Raw genomic sequence first — 19,569 nt, forward strand, 5'->3', positions numbered from 1 at the left:
TTTTCTGAGGAGGGATGATTGTGGTCAAATGTTCAAACAGCAAGTTGCTACACGTTTCATTTAGCAGATTTATTTATTTATTATTTATTTTTATTATTAAATATAATAATAAAATAAATTTTTTAAACACCAGATGCTGTTTTTGACACAATCCTTAAGGATTTTTGTCTCCTCCTGGGATTGAACAGAAGATCTTTTGCTTGTTGGGCAAATGTGTAAACCACCATACTATGTCTGCTTTCCTAAATCCAAAATGCGTTCACGTGGAGTCATGTGAAAACACAGGTGATGGTATGTTTTTAAGAGGACAGTACGTGAATACAATGTGGGGGAAGTATTAACAGAAGTTTAAAAAAATAAAATAAATGCAAGGGCAAAATTATGCCAGATTCTGACTGTGATTTTTGTTCATGTTTAATTAACTGCCTAGCTCTTATAGATATACTGTACAAAACTCTTGAGCCATCCCTCATTTCTTTTTATTTAGCTTTGATTGAGCCAGGCTAAAATGTTTGCAGTGGTTAATGTTACATAAACACTATATTAGCTATAAAGCTAACACATTGTACCTAACATTATTCCTCATGGTTAGACTGCTCCACAACCATTCTAACATTTCAGTCTGTGTCCTGTCAAGAAAATATAATGTTAACATTAGAAATAAACAGCTACCACCATGTCTGTGACTTGTAACCACTTTTTAATAGAGAAGTTTATTTACATGGGATAATCAAACAATAGTACAGGTACTGGTACCGACTACTGAATGTGTGGAAAAATTCAAACTGAAGTTCGTGACATCCTTAACAGTAGTTTTGAGTAGATCTATGTCAGCTAGTATCAATTTGTTGTTGTTGTTGTTGTTGTTGTTTTTTTCAATTTGTCTGCAGTGCAGTCTTGAATCTCTGTAGATTGAATAATTACACCAAATATTATTATTCTTACTGTTACTATATTACTATACAGTGTTCCCTCGTTTATCGCGGGAGTTGAGCTCTAAAAATAACCCACGATAGGTGAAATCCGCGAAGTAGCCAACTGTATTTTTTTACAACTATTATAGATGTTTTAGGGCTGTAAAACCCCTCACTACAGACTTTATACACTTTTCTCAGAGAGGCACAAACATTTTTACACTTTTCTCTGTTTAAACACTCTCAAAGTTCAAACCTTTGTAGAAAAATCAGTCCAGTATTATAGAATGAAACCAAAGGCACCTGTGGGCGCCTTTGACAGTGCAAAACGTTTCGTCGACATTGTTGTGTTTGTTGGGGAGAAAACTTACAAACATACAGTGCAGCACTTCAGAGTCACACTGCTAGCGATCGAAGATTTATGTAAATTTGACAAGCTGAACGCATTCTGTACTGTACAGGAGACACGGCACGAGATTGGCTGTAGACCATTGTCAGTTAATCTAGAAGTCTTTTTTTGTAGTGTTAATGTTGTACAGTTGGTGAGTGTTTTCAGACTGTTTTCAAAAGTATAGCCCAGTTTAACCTGGAGAAGATTGCAGTGGCTCCTGCAACATGTTCTGCTCCCATGGCGAGGATAAATTCATGATGAAAAGCAGAAAATCGGATGTCACAGATGATAACTTCAAAAAGTCTGAAGATGCTAATGCATTCCTCCTTGCAGCGCCTCAGCCCTCCAGAAACCTAGGGTAGACCCTGAATATTCATTCAAAATAAATGAATGAAAGAAAAAAAGAAATCCAGGACATTCAAAACAACCATAATTCAGCACAATATTCTTATTACTTTCATAGCTCACAGGACCATATCACTTTTTTTCTCCGTCTCTGTTAAAATAACCGTGGCCAGTCATTTCTGAAGCACTGAACTCTGAAATGTGTGCATTGATATTTGTGATGAGTGGTTATAAATGTCGTCAGACTTCCTTTTGACAGTCTGAGATTCTCCTGGATTGACGTGTTTTTCTGTTTTGTTTTTCCTCACATATCACACTAGAGCTCAAGGATCAAGTTCATCAGGTGCTCACTGTTAAAAACAATTTGAAACCATGTTTACTCACTTGTTTATGATCAAAATGCAGATGTGACTCTAGCTGCTGTGTAGAAAAACGATCCTGTTGAGTATGACTGCAGCTGAACCCTCCTGCCATTCATGCTCCAACAGTCAGCCTTTTTTTGAAAGTCTTGCGTTTAGTGATACCAAATCAGATCATCATGCCACGAAGTATGATTAGATTTTACTTCCTTAACTTTGGCCTGTAATAAACGTGCGTTGAAGCACTTGCATTTTCTGTTTCTCAACTTATTTACTTGAGATTTTCCTCTACGTTTTCACCCACACATTTATACATTTAAGTTTTATCCCACAGCAACAAGATAAATGTTGACCGGACATTTCTGGTTGTTAAAATCTCCCAGTTCTTTTAATCTTTGGGCTGAAGGAAGGACAATACTCGGTGTATAAATGCTCAATCAACAATTATTTATTTCCATATAATTCAACACTTAAGAGCATAAGAACCATCATGATGGGGAGACCTGCCTGCAGAGGGTCACAGCAAGTCTCAAAATGGTGACGGGTTACTCAGCCTTTATAACCCCTAGTGGCCCCCACCTAGTCATAAAAAGCCTAAACATTCACATGTTTTCTCTCCACGGCGCCTAAGTTATGACCTCGGCTCCCTGTCTTTCTGCTCTCTGTAAAGGTGGGGGTATGGAATGTGGTCTTTTCTCTTCTATTATCGGCACAAGGTCTTCTGCACACAACATTCTCTTCATGATTCAGCAGTATGAAATGTCAAGAAACAGTGTAACACATTCAACAGTGTCGAGTAATGCAGGTCAATCAAATAGATCTAATGATTTCCACACTCTTTTAAGTCAGAAGTATAATGCAAACTAAAACTACATACTGATCACACACTCTATATTAAGGGGTATAATATGATCTACAGCAGTATCATAATTCAAGTACTTTGATTACAGATATAAAGTAACATATGATAACAAAATAATCTCACAATTCCCCCTTTTGATCTCTTAAAAAAGAGATCACTTATAACATACACTCCAGCGTTACAAGGTTCAGTTCTTCTTGGTCCTGAGGCCCTCTGTCCCCCTTTAACGGGTGGACCATATGTGGGATGACCTCTGTGTTTACGCAGTTCAGATGCAAGAAAAATTAGATTTACAATAATAACAGCAGTTACAGATGACACTCCCATCACTCCCCAATTCTCCCACAGCTTTATTTTGGTGCTCCAGTTTTCCACCCCCATTTTGATGCCACCTTATACCTTTCAAATGTACTCAGACTAGAACCTCTGTCTAAGGAGCTTTTAACCTTTATTTTTATTGCTGCAGCTACCAGTATCTTCCAGTTGGGTGATTCTCAGCTCTTCTTTCTTCGACCTCAGGGGTTAGACCACCCTTCAGTCGTTGCACAGATCAGGGATTATTCTGCCCCGATTTCAAACAAAGATCTGTGTATTTTGGGGTCACCGCCGTGTCCCCTTTTGCCAAGAGCCTCTCGAACCTCGTTGGTCTGGTGTTCCTAGATTTTGGCCAACCCCTTCATGGTTATTGCTGTGTTTATGGGATCCATCCTCTCGAGGAGCCCTAACGCCATGACACTTGACCCCAGTTGCTGTCTCGGCAGTCCCTACATCTGTCTCTGCTGTGAAGGGTCCTCATACCTCCGTGTCCCCGTCTGGTGTCTGTTCCTTTCTCTGCAAGAGACAGAATACCAAAACACCTCTCTCCCTAGCCTTGATAATCTATTATATATTATGTTCAGGACTCTCTGACCCAGGGACTTATTCTAATCATAATCTATGTGTGTGTAAAAGAAATCAAAATTAATGACCCATTTCTAAGTCTAACATACCCTAAGCTTAAGTTTTACCATACCTAAATTATTAAACACACAAATAAGGTCATAAACTGTTCATAAAACCATTGTTTGATGTTCAGACTCAACTTCCCCCTTTTTGACACACTCCCATGTGTCAATTCATCGGAGCTAGAAAATTAAAAGAGAAGGTTAGTGACATCATATCTCAGAACTCAAAATCAGCAACCAAAGGGTTAAGTCTGCAGTTCCACACTCTCATGTGAAGCTACCGTCTCCTCCTTCAGTCTCTCTTATCCTCCTGCTCCTGCAAAAACAAAACAAAACAAAACAAAGCATCCACCCTTCTCTTGCCGGCTGGGTGAATTGTTTGTTGGCATTTACTAATCCTAAAGTTGGTGCAGTCATTGTCTCAGTATCAAGTCAGTCAAAACTTTTAGTCCGTCCATCACAGTCCAGTCACATGCATTCATTCACACACATTCATACCAGATGTTGCTGATAATGGAGTCTCACGCAACCTATTCGAGCATCCATCACCAGCAGGATGACGTCATCATTTTAAAGGAAAACAATTCCTTGTTTTTGGACTGGATTGACTCGCTGCAATCCTTTTAGACTCAGGACTATCTTATGTGATCAGTGTCCCATATAAGTGAATTTCTCCCAAGCCAATTACAATCATGGAGAAGCACACTTTGCAACTGTTTACAGTAATAATATTTTATAGCGCTTTAAATTTCAATCTTTCAGGCCTGGTTTAAAGAGCTGATTGTTAAATCATGAACTCACAAAATATCACCACCGGTGGATCACACCTCTCAGATTTTCTTATCTCAGTGCACTGTAACAAAAGCAAACACAAACGTAACCAACAAAATACTAATAAAAATAACACAAACTAGGGCCCATTGCAGACATGTCCAAGCATAAAACTATCCCTCTCTTGCTTAGAGAAAGAACACAAGCCAAAGCTCACTGATAAAATTAAGCTAGCGCTAAGCAAAACCAAAAATCAACCAGAAATTCACAGGAACGTTTTGCTTCCTGCCGGGACAATATTGTTAAGGCATGAGAACCTCAGGTACCGTAGCACCTTTGTTCCTCCTTGAATTAAATCTCAATCACAGAAAATGCCGTACTCGACCTAAACTTACACTATTAATTCATCATTTTCACTCTGTGCCACTGCTCCTCATCAGGGCTGTGTATGAAGCACAGCAAAGAATTCAGTCAAGGCCTTGAGCCATAAACAGACATCACGCACAGACATTGTTTTCATAACCAAACTGTTTTAGACCTTACCCCTAAAATCTACATAAATGTACTCTGGGTGACATAAAACACATTTTAAGTAATCAACGATAATCAATGGCCTCATAAAAATTATGTATTGGGATGTTTGTGTGCAGCATTTTGCATATCAGCATAAGCATTTGTTAGCAAAGCATTCTTCATTGCATCAGCGTGTATGTGTGTGTACGCATCACTCTTCGTTGCACAAGCGTGTGCATGTGTATGTGTATGTGTGTGGATCACTTCTCAGTGAATTGAATCAGCATTTCAATGTGTGTGTGTGTGTGTGTGTGTGTTCATCACTTTCCTGTTCTGGTGTTTTGGGTAAACCACAGCCTGAAGCGTGCCCTGGGGTCCTGCCCTCCTCCTTTTTCAGTCTGTTTGCGACCATTGCTGCTGCTGCTGCTCAAAGTTCTGTCCATCCTGGTTCTGACCCCAATCGGGGCAGTCCTTTCTCCAATGTCCATGCTCACTGCAGGTGAAACCTGCATCTTCTTCTGTGTTTTTGTCCATTCTGAGGTGCCTTTTGACCTCAGTTGCTCCTCCTGTCTCTGTCACGCTCATTTTGCTGCCGTGTTGGTCCATCACTGTCCTGCACAGTGTAAATGCAGAGTTATCAAGGTCAGCATTCTTTTGCTCGGCCTTACTTTTCATTCGGGCTTGGCGGGCGTCTCGTCACAGCTCTGTCAGCTGAAGCTGTCTGAGAATTTTCCCCCGTGTAGTGAACCGGGCCTTAGGTTTTAGTGCTCTCCGTCTCTGCTGCATGAGATCGCATTCCTGCAGCACTGTTGACCTTTTCAGGTTGTTGTTGTGGGTCCAGCTGTTGCAGCATTTGGTCAGGGTCACGTAGAGGGGAGAGCAGGAGTCCAGGTCAGCCTCGGCTTTCAGGGCCGGCAAAGCAGCCTGTAATTAAACATAAAGAGAAAACAAAAAACAAACAAAAAAAACAAAACAAAACAAAACAAAAACAAACAGAAGTGTACGAACAGGAAAATGATGTTGTGTTGGCTGTGTTACAAAGAGGGAGGAGAAACACCGGGCCAGGCCCTGTGTCAGCCTTCTCTCCCCCCTTTTTTTTTTTTTTTTCTCACGATATAATCAACTCATAACCCACCAAGTTGACAGGACAACATGCACATGTTCAAATTCTTAAGATCATGTTTAAACTCACAAAGAGAAATTTCTTTCCGTCAGTAATCACTTGTTGTTGTTCAATCATCAGAAAACATTTCACAATTTGACTGTTAACCACTAAATTTGTCGTTTCATCACTGGTTGGTCATACCAGTCTCTTTATTTTCTTTTTTCTTTGAAGTTAAATTGTTGTCCTGCAACCCAGAGGGTTTATTTGTTAGTAATGCATAAACTTCATCATTTAACAACAAAAGTATGTTAATTTTTGCTGCTTTAACCTTGCTGGAAAATCTTCACATGTTCATGAGTGTAAGCTGTTTTTTCATTGCATGTGTGTGCATTTTTAGGCAGGTTAATTTTAACTTTTTCTCAAACAAGGCGTTACCTTAAAAGGAGCCTTTCTCTCACATTTCTCTGCTTGTGTGTGTTTTTGTTTCACCTTTTGTTGTGATGCTCCGGACGCCTTCCCAACCTCCACAAGTCCGTTGGCCCCAAAATTCAACCCAATTTCATGTGCTCTTAAAACCTTCATTTCTCCTCTAATTCTCTCCTCGCTGCTGTCTGTTTCACAGCTGCTGATTCGTGCTGGGTGTGGTTCCCCTTACTATAATTTTGCTTCGGCCGCTGTGCTTGTGGGGGCAGTTGGTCCAGGTCCGTAGCTTCCTGTGTTAACACACTAAGAGATTTATTTAATATCATTTTCATCACTGTTAAACATATAAGCAGGCAACACGCCCACCTTGACAGCGCAAACTGCACGTCAGTCTCCCAACACCTTCCTCTCTCTCCTTTTTTTAATTTTTATTTTTATTACACCACAGAGTAATACACCCAATTCTGCCCGTCTATCTCTATGTGGCTCCAAATTCCCTCTTTGTTCTTAATTTCACGTTATCAGGGGACAGGCACACAACAATTTTAACCACTGAAACGTCACTGAAACGAGGACTCTAACCTCTATTTTAAGAAATGAGGACTCTAACCTCGGTTTTCTTTTTGACTACTATAGAACTCAACCTTAGATGTCAAAGCATTCTCTTGTTCTATTCCAGAGTAAATGTGAACCCGTGATTACACGGCCGTTCCAGTGTTACTCTGTTATCGTTTGAGGGCCCTCAGCTCTCAGGTGATAAGCCTGGACCTCCAGACGCCGCTGGTCCGTACGCCGCGTCCAACGTACGGTGGGGGAGCCAACCCCAGGGCAAAATTAATTTCCACAGGTACACTAGGCGTCAACCTTTGATCTTAAAGCATTCTCTTCGCACTAATGTCCTCCTATTCACACATCAACCGCCACTGTCACTGTGTTCACGCTTCACACACGGAAACACACCCAGAGCGCGCCTCACACACAGAGCAGCACCCAGGCGCGCCTCACACACTAACGCCCAGAGCGCGCCTCACCAGCAGTGAGACCCACAGAGAGCGCTTTTCATCAGCGGAAATTTACACAGAAACCTCTTAAGCTCAACTGTTAGAACTCTTCCGAAGCACAACCGCACCATACACCAGGTACCCCTTTCACTGCGCTTATGACCGCCACCACGGGGCAAAATCGCATCGTAAAAGTGATGCTCGTCCCCGAGGCTCAAAACCGACACCATAAACCAGGGTCTGCTTTACCTTTAATCGGGGTGAAGTAAATATTTTACTTATAATTTTATGGCCGCAGCCCTCGAGGCTTAACCGACACCATAAACCACCGTCTAACCTCTATTCAATGTGCTGAAACCAGCAACCCCTCACTACTGCACTTACGGCGCATCACCAGAACACGGCCATATCATAAACCAAAACCTACGGACGTGCAGCCGCATTACGCGTTGCTAGTGCTTAACCGACACCGTAAGCCAGTATCTGCTTAACCTTAATCTTATACCAATTTTATGACCGCATCAACGAGGGCTTATATCCGACACCATAAACCAACTTCAAAACCTCTATTCAATGTACTGGACATATGGCCGCGTCTCCAAAGATTCTAATGTATTATTGCTACAGAAGCCAGTCTTAGACAAAGTTAAATGTGGAAGGTAAAGTGGGCTGCAACTAGCTCAACGTAGTATATTATTAGTTTCTTGGTAGATGCAATTAAACTGCAACTAGCTCAACGTAGTATATTATTAGTTTCTCGGTAGAAGCAGTTTATCTAACACACTGGAATTCAGCCTCAACTTTTGTTGTTAGTATCTTGCGCCAAAAACCAGACACCGACAAATTTAATGTGAAAATACGTGTAACTCAGCGAACCGATTAATTTGGAAAGCCCAATATGCACATTTGGTATTTATAATACAACAGGCTGTGCTTACCTTTCTGTTTAGGCCGGCCCTCTGTTCGCCTTGCCCCACGATCTCACCACAGGCCAAATCTGCCCCTCCTCAGCACACCAAAGATCCGGGTCACCAGGCACCAAGTTGTTAAAATCTCCCAGTTCTTTTAATCTTTGGGCTGAAGGAAGGACAATACTCGGTGTATAAATGCTCAATCAACAATTATTTATTTCCATATAATTCAACACTTAAGAGCATAAGAACCATCATGATGGGGAGACCTGCCTGCAGAGGGTCACAGCAAGTCTCAAAATGGTGACGGGTTACTCAGCCTTTTATAACCCCTAGTGGCCCCCACCTAGTCATAAAAAGCCTAAACATTCACATGTTTTCTCTCCTACGGCGCCTAAGTTATGACCTCGGCTCCCTGTCTTTCTGCTCTCTGTAAAGGTGGGGGTATGGAATGTGGTCTTTTCTCTTCTATTATCGGCACAAGGTCTTCTGCACACAACATTCTCTTCATGATTCAGCAGTATGAAATGTCAAGAAACAGTGTAACACATTCAACAGTGTCGAGTAATGCAGGTCAATCAAATAGATCTAATGATTTCCACACTCTTTTAAGTCAGAAGTATAATGCAAACTAAAACTACATACTGATCACACACTCTATATTAAGGGGTATAATATGATCTACAGCAGTATCATAATTCAAGTACTTTGATTACAGATATAAAGTAACATATGATAACAAAATAATCTCACATGGTACAGAAGTCCAGTTGAGATTACCAATGTTTTTGCTTGTATCGTTTTATTTATTTTTTTTAACAGTTTGGTATAAATTTTAAAATGGAAGAAAATGAATATCCACATTTCAATCTATTGTACAAATATTTGATATTCAGTATTTCCAATTATTATCTTCATCTTATCCAATCTTATCTTATCCATCTTATCCAGACTACAGAAAGACCCAAGGTTGGATTTGAGGTTGCTGAAAGGCAACAGTGCTAACCACCACACCGCCAGACTTGTGCCACTCCTCTTTAATCAAACATGCATAGAAATGTACAATTCTAACAAACTTGAAAGTCAATATTTGGTGTGACCACTTTTATTCTTCAACACAGTCTGAACTCTCTTAGGCAATTTTTTCTCGTAGTTCTTTAAGCAGTCTTTAGGAACAGTTCTCCAAGCTCCTTGAAGGACATTCAAAGGTCGTCTTTGGATGTTGCGGTTCAGACTCTGGGGAGGCCAGTCCATGACTCATAGTGTTCACTGTGTGCTTTTCTATCCTGGTATGCTTTTAATGCATTGACAGTGTGTTTCAGATCAAGTCATGCTGAAAAATGTCAAATTTGGGTTCATCACTCCATAAGACCCGTTGTCACTGATTTTCAGTCCAGTTGTTGTGTAATTTGGCGTACTTTATCTTTTTCTCCCTGTTTCCCTTCCTTCCACTGAGACCACTTGTGATTAGGATTCAGTGAACAGTAGATGATCTACTAAAGGGCGAGATGCATCTCTCAGGTCTTGTGTCAGGTCTTTGCTGGATGTTTTCCTGTTTCTTAAGGACATGACTTTCAGATACTGTTAATCTGCTGTAAATAGATCTTTAGGTCTGTCACTTCTTCTTTTGGCTGTCACTTGTCTGGTTTTCTCAACGTTTTTAATGACACACTGAACATCATGCTAAGATATGTGAAGTATTTGTCTTATAGCTCTTTAGGAATCAGCTTGTTGGTGTTTTAAAAAAACAAAAAAAACAGCTTTGTGTGTCAAACTGTTTTCTTTGGCAGATAACAGTTTGACACACAAAGACAAGTGATATGTTTTTGGAACAAATTGCTAGAAACAAAGTGCCTAAAGATGGAAATGTAATATTGGTTCTTTACAAAGTTATGTGTAGACACAACACTGGCTAATCTCTTGAGTTAGGCATCTGAAAAATGAATGAAAAACCCAATGAAAAATTTTAATAGGGCTTCAGAAAGCCTGGAGAATTATTACTCAAACCTAAGACTTAGTTGGTCTTGTTCTTGAGCAAGATCAAGCCAACTGACCAGCCAGGGACTGCAATCGGCAGATTTCCAGCATTTTTGGCCCTGACTGATGACCGGCTCATCATTCTCCCATAGGTGCTTCTAGTTAATTGGAAGTTTTTCCTCCCTGGCCTGAAAAGCACAATAGCGTTGTTTGCATAATGCCTTTTGCGAATCACTTACCACCAGACTCTTAATGTTTTTCTTGTCAATAAGTTGTGGCGATGCAATTGGAACAGCTGCACTAGTGTCCGTCTTCCACGTTTAGTTTTTCCTGTGCTTGTGGGCATCTTTCTTCAGTATGTAAGGGTAGACTTGCACTTGTCAGTGTATGCTTCTGGAAGACTTGTAGCTTCAGTATATGCACTCCCCGGACTGCTTACAGTACTGACAAGAACAATTGATCCATTTTCAGAATTTTGGTTTTCAAAGGGATTGCTAATATGAGTTCTGATGACGTCTCCTCATTTTGAAGAAAAGACAGCAAGTAAGTTATCTGCAAGGCTGAGATTTAGAAAACTTTATGCTTACATTTAAACTACAAAAATAAGAAGATATTATGCTCAAAATTTCTCTGAAAAGTCTTGAGACGCAGCCAAACGTGCTCGAGTATTATTGCTGTAAATCTGTCTTCGGCTGTTGTCGCTCTTCACATTTTGCTCTGTTTTTCTTTCCTAATGGTGTTTGCTGCTGCATTTTCTCCTTCAGTCTCTCCATCACGATGATAACCGTGTAAAATAAAAGCTTTTGATTGCATAACTGTTTCTTGGAAATGGCAGCGCTACCCAACAAAGGCAAACAGAGGTCCTTTTTCAGTGTGTTTGGTAGTTATTTCTCCATTTAAAAGCTGTGGTTGAACTTGCCTGTCCACAAAGACGAGAGATAAAACATTCCCTCCTTCTGCATATGCTTGGAAGTGCATTCTTAGTTTCTCTTACTTGAGCAGCTGGCTCTCCTCAGCTCGGAGTGGCAGAACGGCTGCCACACTCGGTGTCGAGCACCAGCTGTGCCATCTTTGATGCGATCTCAGTGTGGCACCAAAGAAACGAGGTGCAAGGCGAGGTCACTGGTTGTGTTTGTTTGCCCTGGTGCAGCAGGGGAAATGGACAACATGTGCTTGATTTCTTTTTATGGCTCGGACTTCCTTCATGGTCACAGTTAAACGGATGGATAACTGGAGAGCAATAACAGCGAATAGCCTGTTTCTGACACAATATCAGTGCATAAATTGTTATAATTACTGCCATGAGTACAGCGAGGGCAGATAGGTTTATTTATTTAATTTCACAGATGTGGCTGATAAATCTTTTATTTTGTGAAACTTTTGCTGTCAGTCGACTCCAAACACAGTGTTGAATCATTTGCTGCTAGAGCTGCTTTCTTAATTTACTTTCAGTTTTCCAGTAGTGTATTAATAATCCCATCACAACAGGAAGTAATAAAGTAGTAGTAAAGAGATGATAACATATGAATGTTTGTTATCATCTTATCTTTCTAATCTTATCATGATAATTCTTTTCATGTCAGTTGATGTCTGAGATGATCTAAATAGAGTCATTATTTATGCCAGTTTTTAAGGTCCCCGTTTTCTCCTGAGATGCAAAGTTGTAATTTAATTTTCGGTTAAAATATTTGATTTAATTTTTAATTCTGACCAGTCAGAAGCTTCAGGTGTTATAGAAGAACACAAACTAAATGAAAAACTGAATTCTTTGTTCAGTTCCAAATAAATAATGTAGATAAAACTAGAAGTTAGAATTACTAGACACCCTGCGACGTGATGATGTTGTCATTTTTACATTTTGCGATATGATGAGTAGTCTTGGTTGCTGGGGATCAGTCCGCCTGGGCCTCCGCTCCTGGTCGCCGCTCGGAACACATTGCACCCGACCCCTACGGCGCCTCCTGTGGGTACTGGGCCTGCAGGAGGATGTGCCCATGTCCTTTTTTCGGGCTGTGCCCGGCCGCCCTCTGGCACCCTCCCCAGGCCTGACTCCAGGGCAGGGCCCTGGTAACCCTGTCCCGGGCAGGGTGAACCGTTCCCTGGATCTTTCACTCATAGGGGTCTGAACCTGAGTCTGAACTCCTCACCCTCAGAGATGGGGTGAGGAGTTCAGCCATCCGAGAGCGGCTCAAAGTAGAGCCGCTGCTCCTCCACATTGAAAGGAGCCAGTTGAGGTGGTTCTGATAAGGATGCCTACTGGGTGAGGTGTTCTGGGCATGTCCCACCAGGAGAAGGCCCCGGGACAGACCCAGGACACGCTGGATATATTATATTTCTTGGCTGGCCTGTGAACGCCTTGGTGTTCCCCCAGATAAGCTGGAGGAGGTGGCTCGTGAGAGGGAGGTCTGGGGTTAGGCTGCTGGACCCGCGACCCGGTCCCGGATAAGCAGAAGAAGATGGATGGATAGATATGATGAGTATTGCAGTGCAGTCCATCACATTTTTTTTCAACAGAAAATTATGCCCTTAAAGTTAAACTTTGTCAATATCCAGTTAGATAAAGTTATCTCACTTCAGGTTTTTTCCTCCTGAAAAAAGAAGCACACCAAACACTTGTCACTAAGTTGGCCATAAATGATGCCATAACACAGAGTTAGAGTTGCCAGCTATATGCATTCTGGTTCTGATAATACAGCAATTAACTGTTATAAATGATCAAAAATCATCATCTGTTGCTCTTCACATAGACAGAATTCTACAGGAATATAACCAGAATCCAGCCAGCTGAGTAGAGTCCCCTCAAGTTGTGCTCATTTTTAAGGACTCGTTCAAACGGATGGCAACATGTTGCAAATTGGTCTGCATTTATAAATTAGACAGCAATTCTTTGTAAACCTTTTAACAGTCTTTCTGAGAGCGATTGCAGTCAGTCCAAATCAGACTGCAACTGTTTGCAGAAAGGTTGCCTCATATAAGGCAACCTGTGCAATCAGCTTCAGATCAACACCACCATAAGCTGCGATCTGTCACGGAACGTGAAAAAATTCAAAACAGTCACCAGGCAGTTGTGTTTTTTATGTAGATGTAAGGAGGCTTCTGTTTTTACTCGTGTGATTGAGCCGTTAGCTTGCTCTGAATTACGAGGTACAGTTGACAAGCTAAGTGTGTCCAGTGTTGGATGATTTGTTTGTTTTTTGGGTTGAACTGATTTATAATGCAAGTTTGGTCAGCTGACTTAGGTGCATGAGATTTAAAAAGTGGAAGGACTTGATGACAGCAAGCTGCAAATTTCTCCTCCGGACTAATGAAGTCAATATAACTTGTGTTGGTCTGGATCTGAATCAGCAGTGATCGCAACGCTGTTTCTTGTCTGTGCCGACCTCCTCAGATGCGAGTATCCAGCTCAGAGTCAGCGGCCTCTGTACTCCCGCAGGCTGGGGAGATCTCTACAAGATATACTGCAAAAGCTTTCCTCTGCAGCGAGCTTAAATCCTAACCTGATATTTATCTGCAGAAGAGATTTTGGAAGCTGACGTCAGCCACGCTGTGACTTTGTAACGTTCTTACACCACGCTTCTTTTCTTTGCAGACGTGGATGTTTGCATGCGACACACAGAACTGAGCCGGTGTTATTTTTGTTTTCCCTCTAGGCTGTTCGGTGCTACGATTCACTCATCCTTAAGGCCGAGGGCAAAGTGGACCCTGAGTTATTCTGCCAGCTGGGCCACTTCAACCTCCTCTTGGAGGATTATCCGAAAGGTGAGTCATCTCTTCCCTTCACCTGCACTCAAGTGGGTTATACGCTCTTTTTCTTTTTTTTCCTGACACTGTTTTGGTCGAATAATGATTTCTATTTCAGCTGTCATGCCTTTTGAGTACTTACCACATTTTTAAGCACAGTAGTTATTGTTCCTCTAAGAACAAACATCTCCAGCTTGCCGCTTGGTCATTTCCTCTCGTAAATCTCTGTTTGCATCTCTTTACAGCATTATCAGCATACCAGAGGTACTACAGTTTACAGTCAGACTACTGGAAGGTAAGACACGCATGCCTACACGTTCACTTTCTCTTATTGTTTGTGATATTCTCACCTTCTTTCACTCTCACTCTAACACACACACACACACACACACACACACACACACACACACACACACACACACACACACACACACACTCACGATTTCCCACACATACACCGGAAGCACGTTTGGTCTCAGCTGGGTTAGATGTTGGTGTAAGATGCGGTTTCAGGTTTCATGTCAGTCATTTTCACTGTGTTTTCTGCAAAGTTGACACTTGGCGGTGAACCTGAATTCTAGTTTGTTTTTTGTTTTTTTAGATCTAATTCTATCAGGTGCTGCAGTGTTATATAATCTGTTAGCCACCAGTTTCTTTTTTCACCCCACTGACCACTGACGTCTGAGTTATTCTGTCCATTTTAGTAGCACATTAGCAAATCTTCACATAAGTTTAGTACCTTTTGGGTTGCTGTAATTTGGTAGGTTGATTTGCTGTAGTTAAAAAACAAAACAAAACACTGCATTGTTTGGTAGCCTGTAAATTAATGCACACCTTTCTGTCTTTACTCCCAGAATGCCGCCTTTCTGTATGGCCTCGGAATGGTCTACTTCCACTATAATGCCTTTCAGTGGTGAGTGGCAACTTCTTTTTGTTATTATTATTAATATTATTATTTCATTTGGATAGACACAGGGTGAGTCTGCTGAGATCATTATTATTTATGTAATAAATGCACTGTGAATCTCTTCTGGGGCTGTTCTGGATTAAAGTGAAAATCACGTCAGGGCTGTGGCAGAATGGTGGTAGATGGGGAAAATGTTACAATCTCACACTGCATTATGCTGAGCATAAGTGGACGGATATCAGCTAAACAAGAAAAAATACTGTTGTTTCTTAATGTTTGCCTTTAAAAAAAAACCCCAAATAATTACACTTTTTAAAAACAGATTTCATGTGGCTTATTGGACTAGTAGGCTGATAAGATACAGTAGTTACCTTGATGGTAGGTAGGTTTTGTTGTTTGCTGTTGTGGGTGATATAACCTCAAAATCATGTCAAAATATTTCAAGGTAATTTGCAATTATATTTATAAAAAAACAAAAAGAAAACAAAGAACTAAACGAGGTTTCACGGGTGATTGTAGCTTGCGGACAGCAGTTTTTATTAGTGCAAATAAAAAAGAGGGGTGTTTTCCATCCTTGTTTTATAGTGAGTTGAACTTGTTAACACTAGATTCAGGCAGCAGTTTCAGAGTGCAATAGCTGTGACATGGCATAAGTTACATGCAAGCACAAAATCAGCCGACATAGTGTTCCTAGGATGTTTTTTAAATTATGAAATTCTTTTGTTTTTCACTGAGTGTATTATCGTGGCAGTCTCAAAAACTCATAAATATCAGTCAAGCTGCGTTCACTTGCAGCATGTAAACAAAATAGTCACCATCAAAATAAAAGCAACAAAGTTCTTGTGATTTTAAGGATAAATCGCAAAAACCAGTAATCCGTTCTCTGTTGGGGAGTTTATCAAAGTGTGTTTGGTGCCTGATGTAAACTTATTTACATTTGAATCCTAATTTCACATTGACTGGATGTGGGCCGTTCAGGGACCCGTTAGATGAGACAATCAATGCCATTCACATGCCTAGATTATGGATATGCCTGTTAGCTGGATTTAGATAAAGAATGGTTTGCACCAATTTGTGAATCCATCAGCTACTCTGCTAACTCAGCCTCTGTGGACAATTTGTAAGTATGTTTTAGGACATTTGAGGGGTGTACCATGAAGCCAGATGAGCTTAAAGTATGAGGTTTCTGCGTCACTAGAGTGAATAGTCATGTGATGCGTGGAACGCGCCTTTTTACATGAGCACACACAGAGCCTATAGCAGACAGCCTCGCTTAACAGAGGAAGCCGATAACCACCTCATGATAACGACATCATAAAACAACATCACCAGACAGCAGGCACTGCTTTTAAGATGTATCTCAGGAAATAAATCCCTCCTTTGTTCTCCACATGGACTGTTGACCTGCATGCAGCCGAAGAATGCCCATATATGATTGGTCACTTAGTAATACTCTGTCTACAAGCAGGCTACAAATACTGCTCAAAAGTGATCCAATCCACCGATTGCTCATTTATTAAACCCACACCAAAACCATGAAGTCTTTGGCAGCAGCACACCTATGATCAGTGAAAAGTATTTGAGCTATTTCAGATATTAAAATTAAAAATATTGGTGTGCTCTACTGATGCAAGACAGAACTTGCATGCCTCAGAAGATGGCACCTACAGTGAGCGCAACGATTCAAGGGAGCTATCCAAAGAAGCGTGCCTCTGTGATTACACAGCTCAGTTGTAGTCTGTATATGTTTACCAGCTGAAAATCTGCCTTTGATGGTGAGCTGTCCTATCTTGTTTCCATAGCAACGCCACGGCCAGCAAGAGAGACTCTGTTCTGGCTGAGTTGCCAATAAGAATCAGCTAAATTAGATTCTTCAAGATGCAGACATCAGCAAATCCAGCTGTTAGCAGCTGCAGGCAAATTCCACTGAGGCATTGTTTTCAACACGTTTTGTTTTCAGAGACATTTTTCAGATGTCAGGACATTTTTACCACTTGCTTCTGCTGTTGTTTCCAGTGGTACATAGTGTCGCCTAATGCACGTTTATCTACTATTTGAATTTATTTACCATCACAAATCATCATTATCTGACTCTCACTGGTGCCATTGAATGAAGCGGCCAGTTGAGAGCTGGAGAGCTAACTCAGAGATAATTGTCTTCTTGCACAGATCTGCATCTGTTCAGTTTACAGCCACTTTGGGCGGTTCTGTGAAGGGAGTAGTACGCTCTGTTGTAAGAAGTCTTCAGTCTTTGGTCGGTTTTCTATATGAAATGGTCTTTACTGCTTATTGAAGAGGACTCAGGGTGCTTTATATTGTGAGGTAGAGAGCCTACAATGATAGAGAGAAAATCTGAACACTCAGACGACCCCCATGAGCAAGCACTTGGTGACAGTGGGAAGAAAAAAACTCCCTTTAAACAGGAAGAAACCTCTGACAGAACCAGGCTCAGAGACGGTTGAGGGTGAGGGGAGGGAGATGAGACAAAGACGCACTGTGGAAGCGGTGAATGTGTGATGATGTAACCTGCGGCGCATGAAGCGACCAATGTGGCGGGTATAGTGGCGACTTAAAGGGCGTCCACACAGGAAGTAATGTGTCATTTAGGTCACGAGCTGACATACTGTTCGCATAGAAATGACTAATGAATTTGTTGATCATGAAATGTTTGGAGGTAGATAGAAACCCTCAAAAAGCGTTAAATAAAAGTTTAGATTGCTTAAACTTTTATTGTGTCAGTTTTCATTTTGAAGCAAGCATAGATAACAAAAAGGGTGAGTTCTCAGTTTCCGGGGAAGAAGCATCTTTAGTGTTCAGCAGAAGATGGTACGCTTGCTGCGTGACTGCAATAAACAGCTGCTGTTGGAGATCAGCTTTTGCGCATACCTCAAGTTTTTCTCTAAATGTAAATGTTTTTATTATCTCTCCCCAATCTAATTCTCCTACAGGGCGATCAAAGCATTCCAGGAGGTGCTGTACATTGACCCGGGGTTCTCCCGGGCTAAGGAGATCCACCTGCGCCTAGGTCTCATGTTCAAGGTCAACACAGACTACGAGTCAAGCCTAAAGGTATGTGCAGCTTAAAGAGTCACGCATCACTCTTGATAAACGAATCCTGAGAACCGGCGATGAAGCGAACAAAAGGAAACGCGGATTTTCTCAACAGCAGCGGTTTCACACTTCAAGCTGACCTTGAAGCGTGAAACGAGCGAGCAGAGCACGACACAAAAAGGATGGGAGCTCCCATTCAGTGCCTGAATAAGCTGCTGGCAGCTAGTGACAAATATAACAGTGAATAAGTGATTGATTCTGTGTACTCATTTCTCTCTCACAGCATTTTCAGCTGGCTTTGATTGACTCCAACCCCTGCACTTTGTCCAAAGCTGAAAGTAAGCACCTTTTCTATTTATTTGAGTGTTATGTTATTAATGGTATCTAACCGCTTTTGTGAATATGCATCATTATTTTTTATTCTTTCAGCTCTCCCCTGCATCTTTTCTCCTTTCACCATCCTTCTGTACGCGGCGTTAGACCGGTGGTCTGCTGCTTTTGCTTCAGTCTACTTAGAGCACTGGAATTATTTGATATGCTGCTCCCATCTCATCTCGCCCGCCGTGCTACCTGTTACCTTGGTGATAGCAATATCCATTTTTGCCCAGGCTCCCGCTGTTTGCCTTTGCTTTTTTGTGTCCCCCCTCACTGCTTTTCTAACTCGCTCACATACGTAGCAAGGGCAGCCCCCATTTTACTTCCCCCCTCCCTCTCTCTCTCTCGCTTGCTCGCTCTCTCTCCCTCCTCTCCACTCTCTCTCCCTCTCTCTCTCTCTCTCTCCCTCTCCATCTGCTGAGAGTCACTCAGGCAGCTTAGATCAGACACTGCAGCGCTCCAGACAAAGGAAGGTGCTGCCAGGAGCACAGCTTACCTACCTGCTCTGTTCATGTAGACTGGGCCAGCCTCGGGTTTCTGTCACCTCTTTATTATTGACAGCTCAGCACTACTTTCCAAAGACTTTTGGAAACACACTGAGGAGGGACTCACTTTTTCTTGAAATGTTGAATAACCTCTAACACGCTTGTGTTCTTGTGTCTCTCTCTCTTTTTTTTTTTTTTTGTAGTTCAGTTCCACATTGCTCATCTGTATGAGATTCAGGTAAGTGTTTGCTGCTTGATTCGACCTGCACTTGAGCTCTGCTTGCTCTCAAGGGTACAAGACTAGATTTGCCCCCACCCACCCCCATCTATGCTGAGTAATTGAGAAAGGGGTGGGTGTAAGTGCTGCATGTCGATTGAATGTGGAACAGCAAGACTAATAGCTTTGAGTTAGCGGTGTAAAAAATGGCAGTGCGTCTGAATGCCGGGGATTGCCCTGTTTCCTATTTTCTCTTCTGTTTTTTCTTTCTTTAAAA

General features: G+C 41.5%; 1 protein-coding gene across 2 annotated transcripts in view; it reads left to right on the forward strand.

Moving 5' to 3' along the window:
- LOC116328877 (histone demethylase UTY-like) overlaps positions 1 to 19,569 on the forward strand; it is a 40,398-nt gene that overhangs the window by 5,166 nt on the left and 15,663 nt on the right. For both annotated transcript variants that reach the window (XM_031750770.2, XM_031750771.2), the window contains exons 3-8: positions 14,167 to 14,275; positions 14,503 to 14,552; positions 15,112 to 15,170; positions 18,113 to 18,233; positions 18,499 to 18,553; positions 19,279 to 19,313. In XM_031750770.2, coding sequence (XP_031606630.1) covers positions 14,167 to 14,275; positions 14,503 to 14,552; positions 15,112 to 15,170; positions 18,113 to 18,233; positions 18,499 to 18,553; positions 19,279 to 19,313 — 429 coding nt within the window. The remainder of the gene's footprint in view (positions 1 to 14,166; positions 14,276 to 14,502; positions 14,553 to 15,111; positions 15,171 to 18,112; positions 18,234 to 18,498; positions 18,554 to 19,278; positions 19,314 to 19,569) is intronic.

Source organism: Oreochromis aureus, linkage group 23 (genome assembly GCF_013358895.1).
Source record: "Oreochromis aureus strain Israel breed Guangdong linkage group 23, ZZ_aureus, whole genome shotgun sequence".
Classification (NCBI taxonomy): domain Eukaryota; kingdom Metazoa; phylum Chordata; class Actinopteri; order Cichliformes; family Cichlidae; genus Oreochromis; species Oreochromis aureus.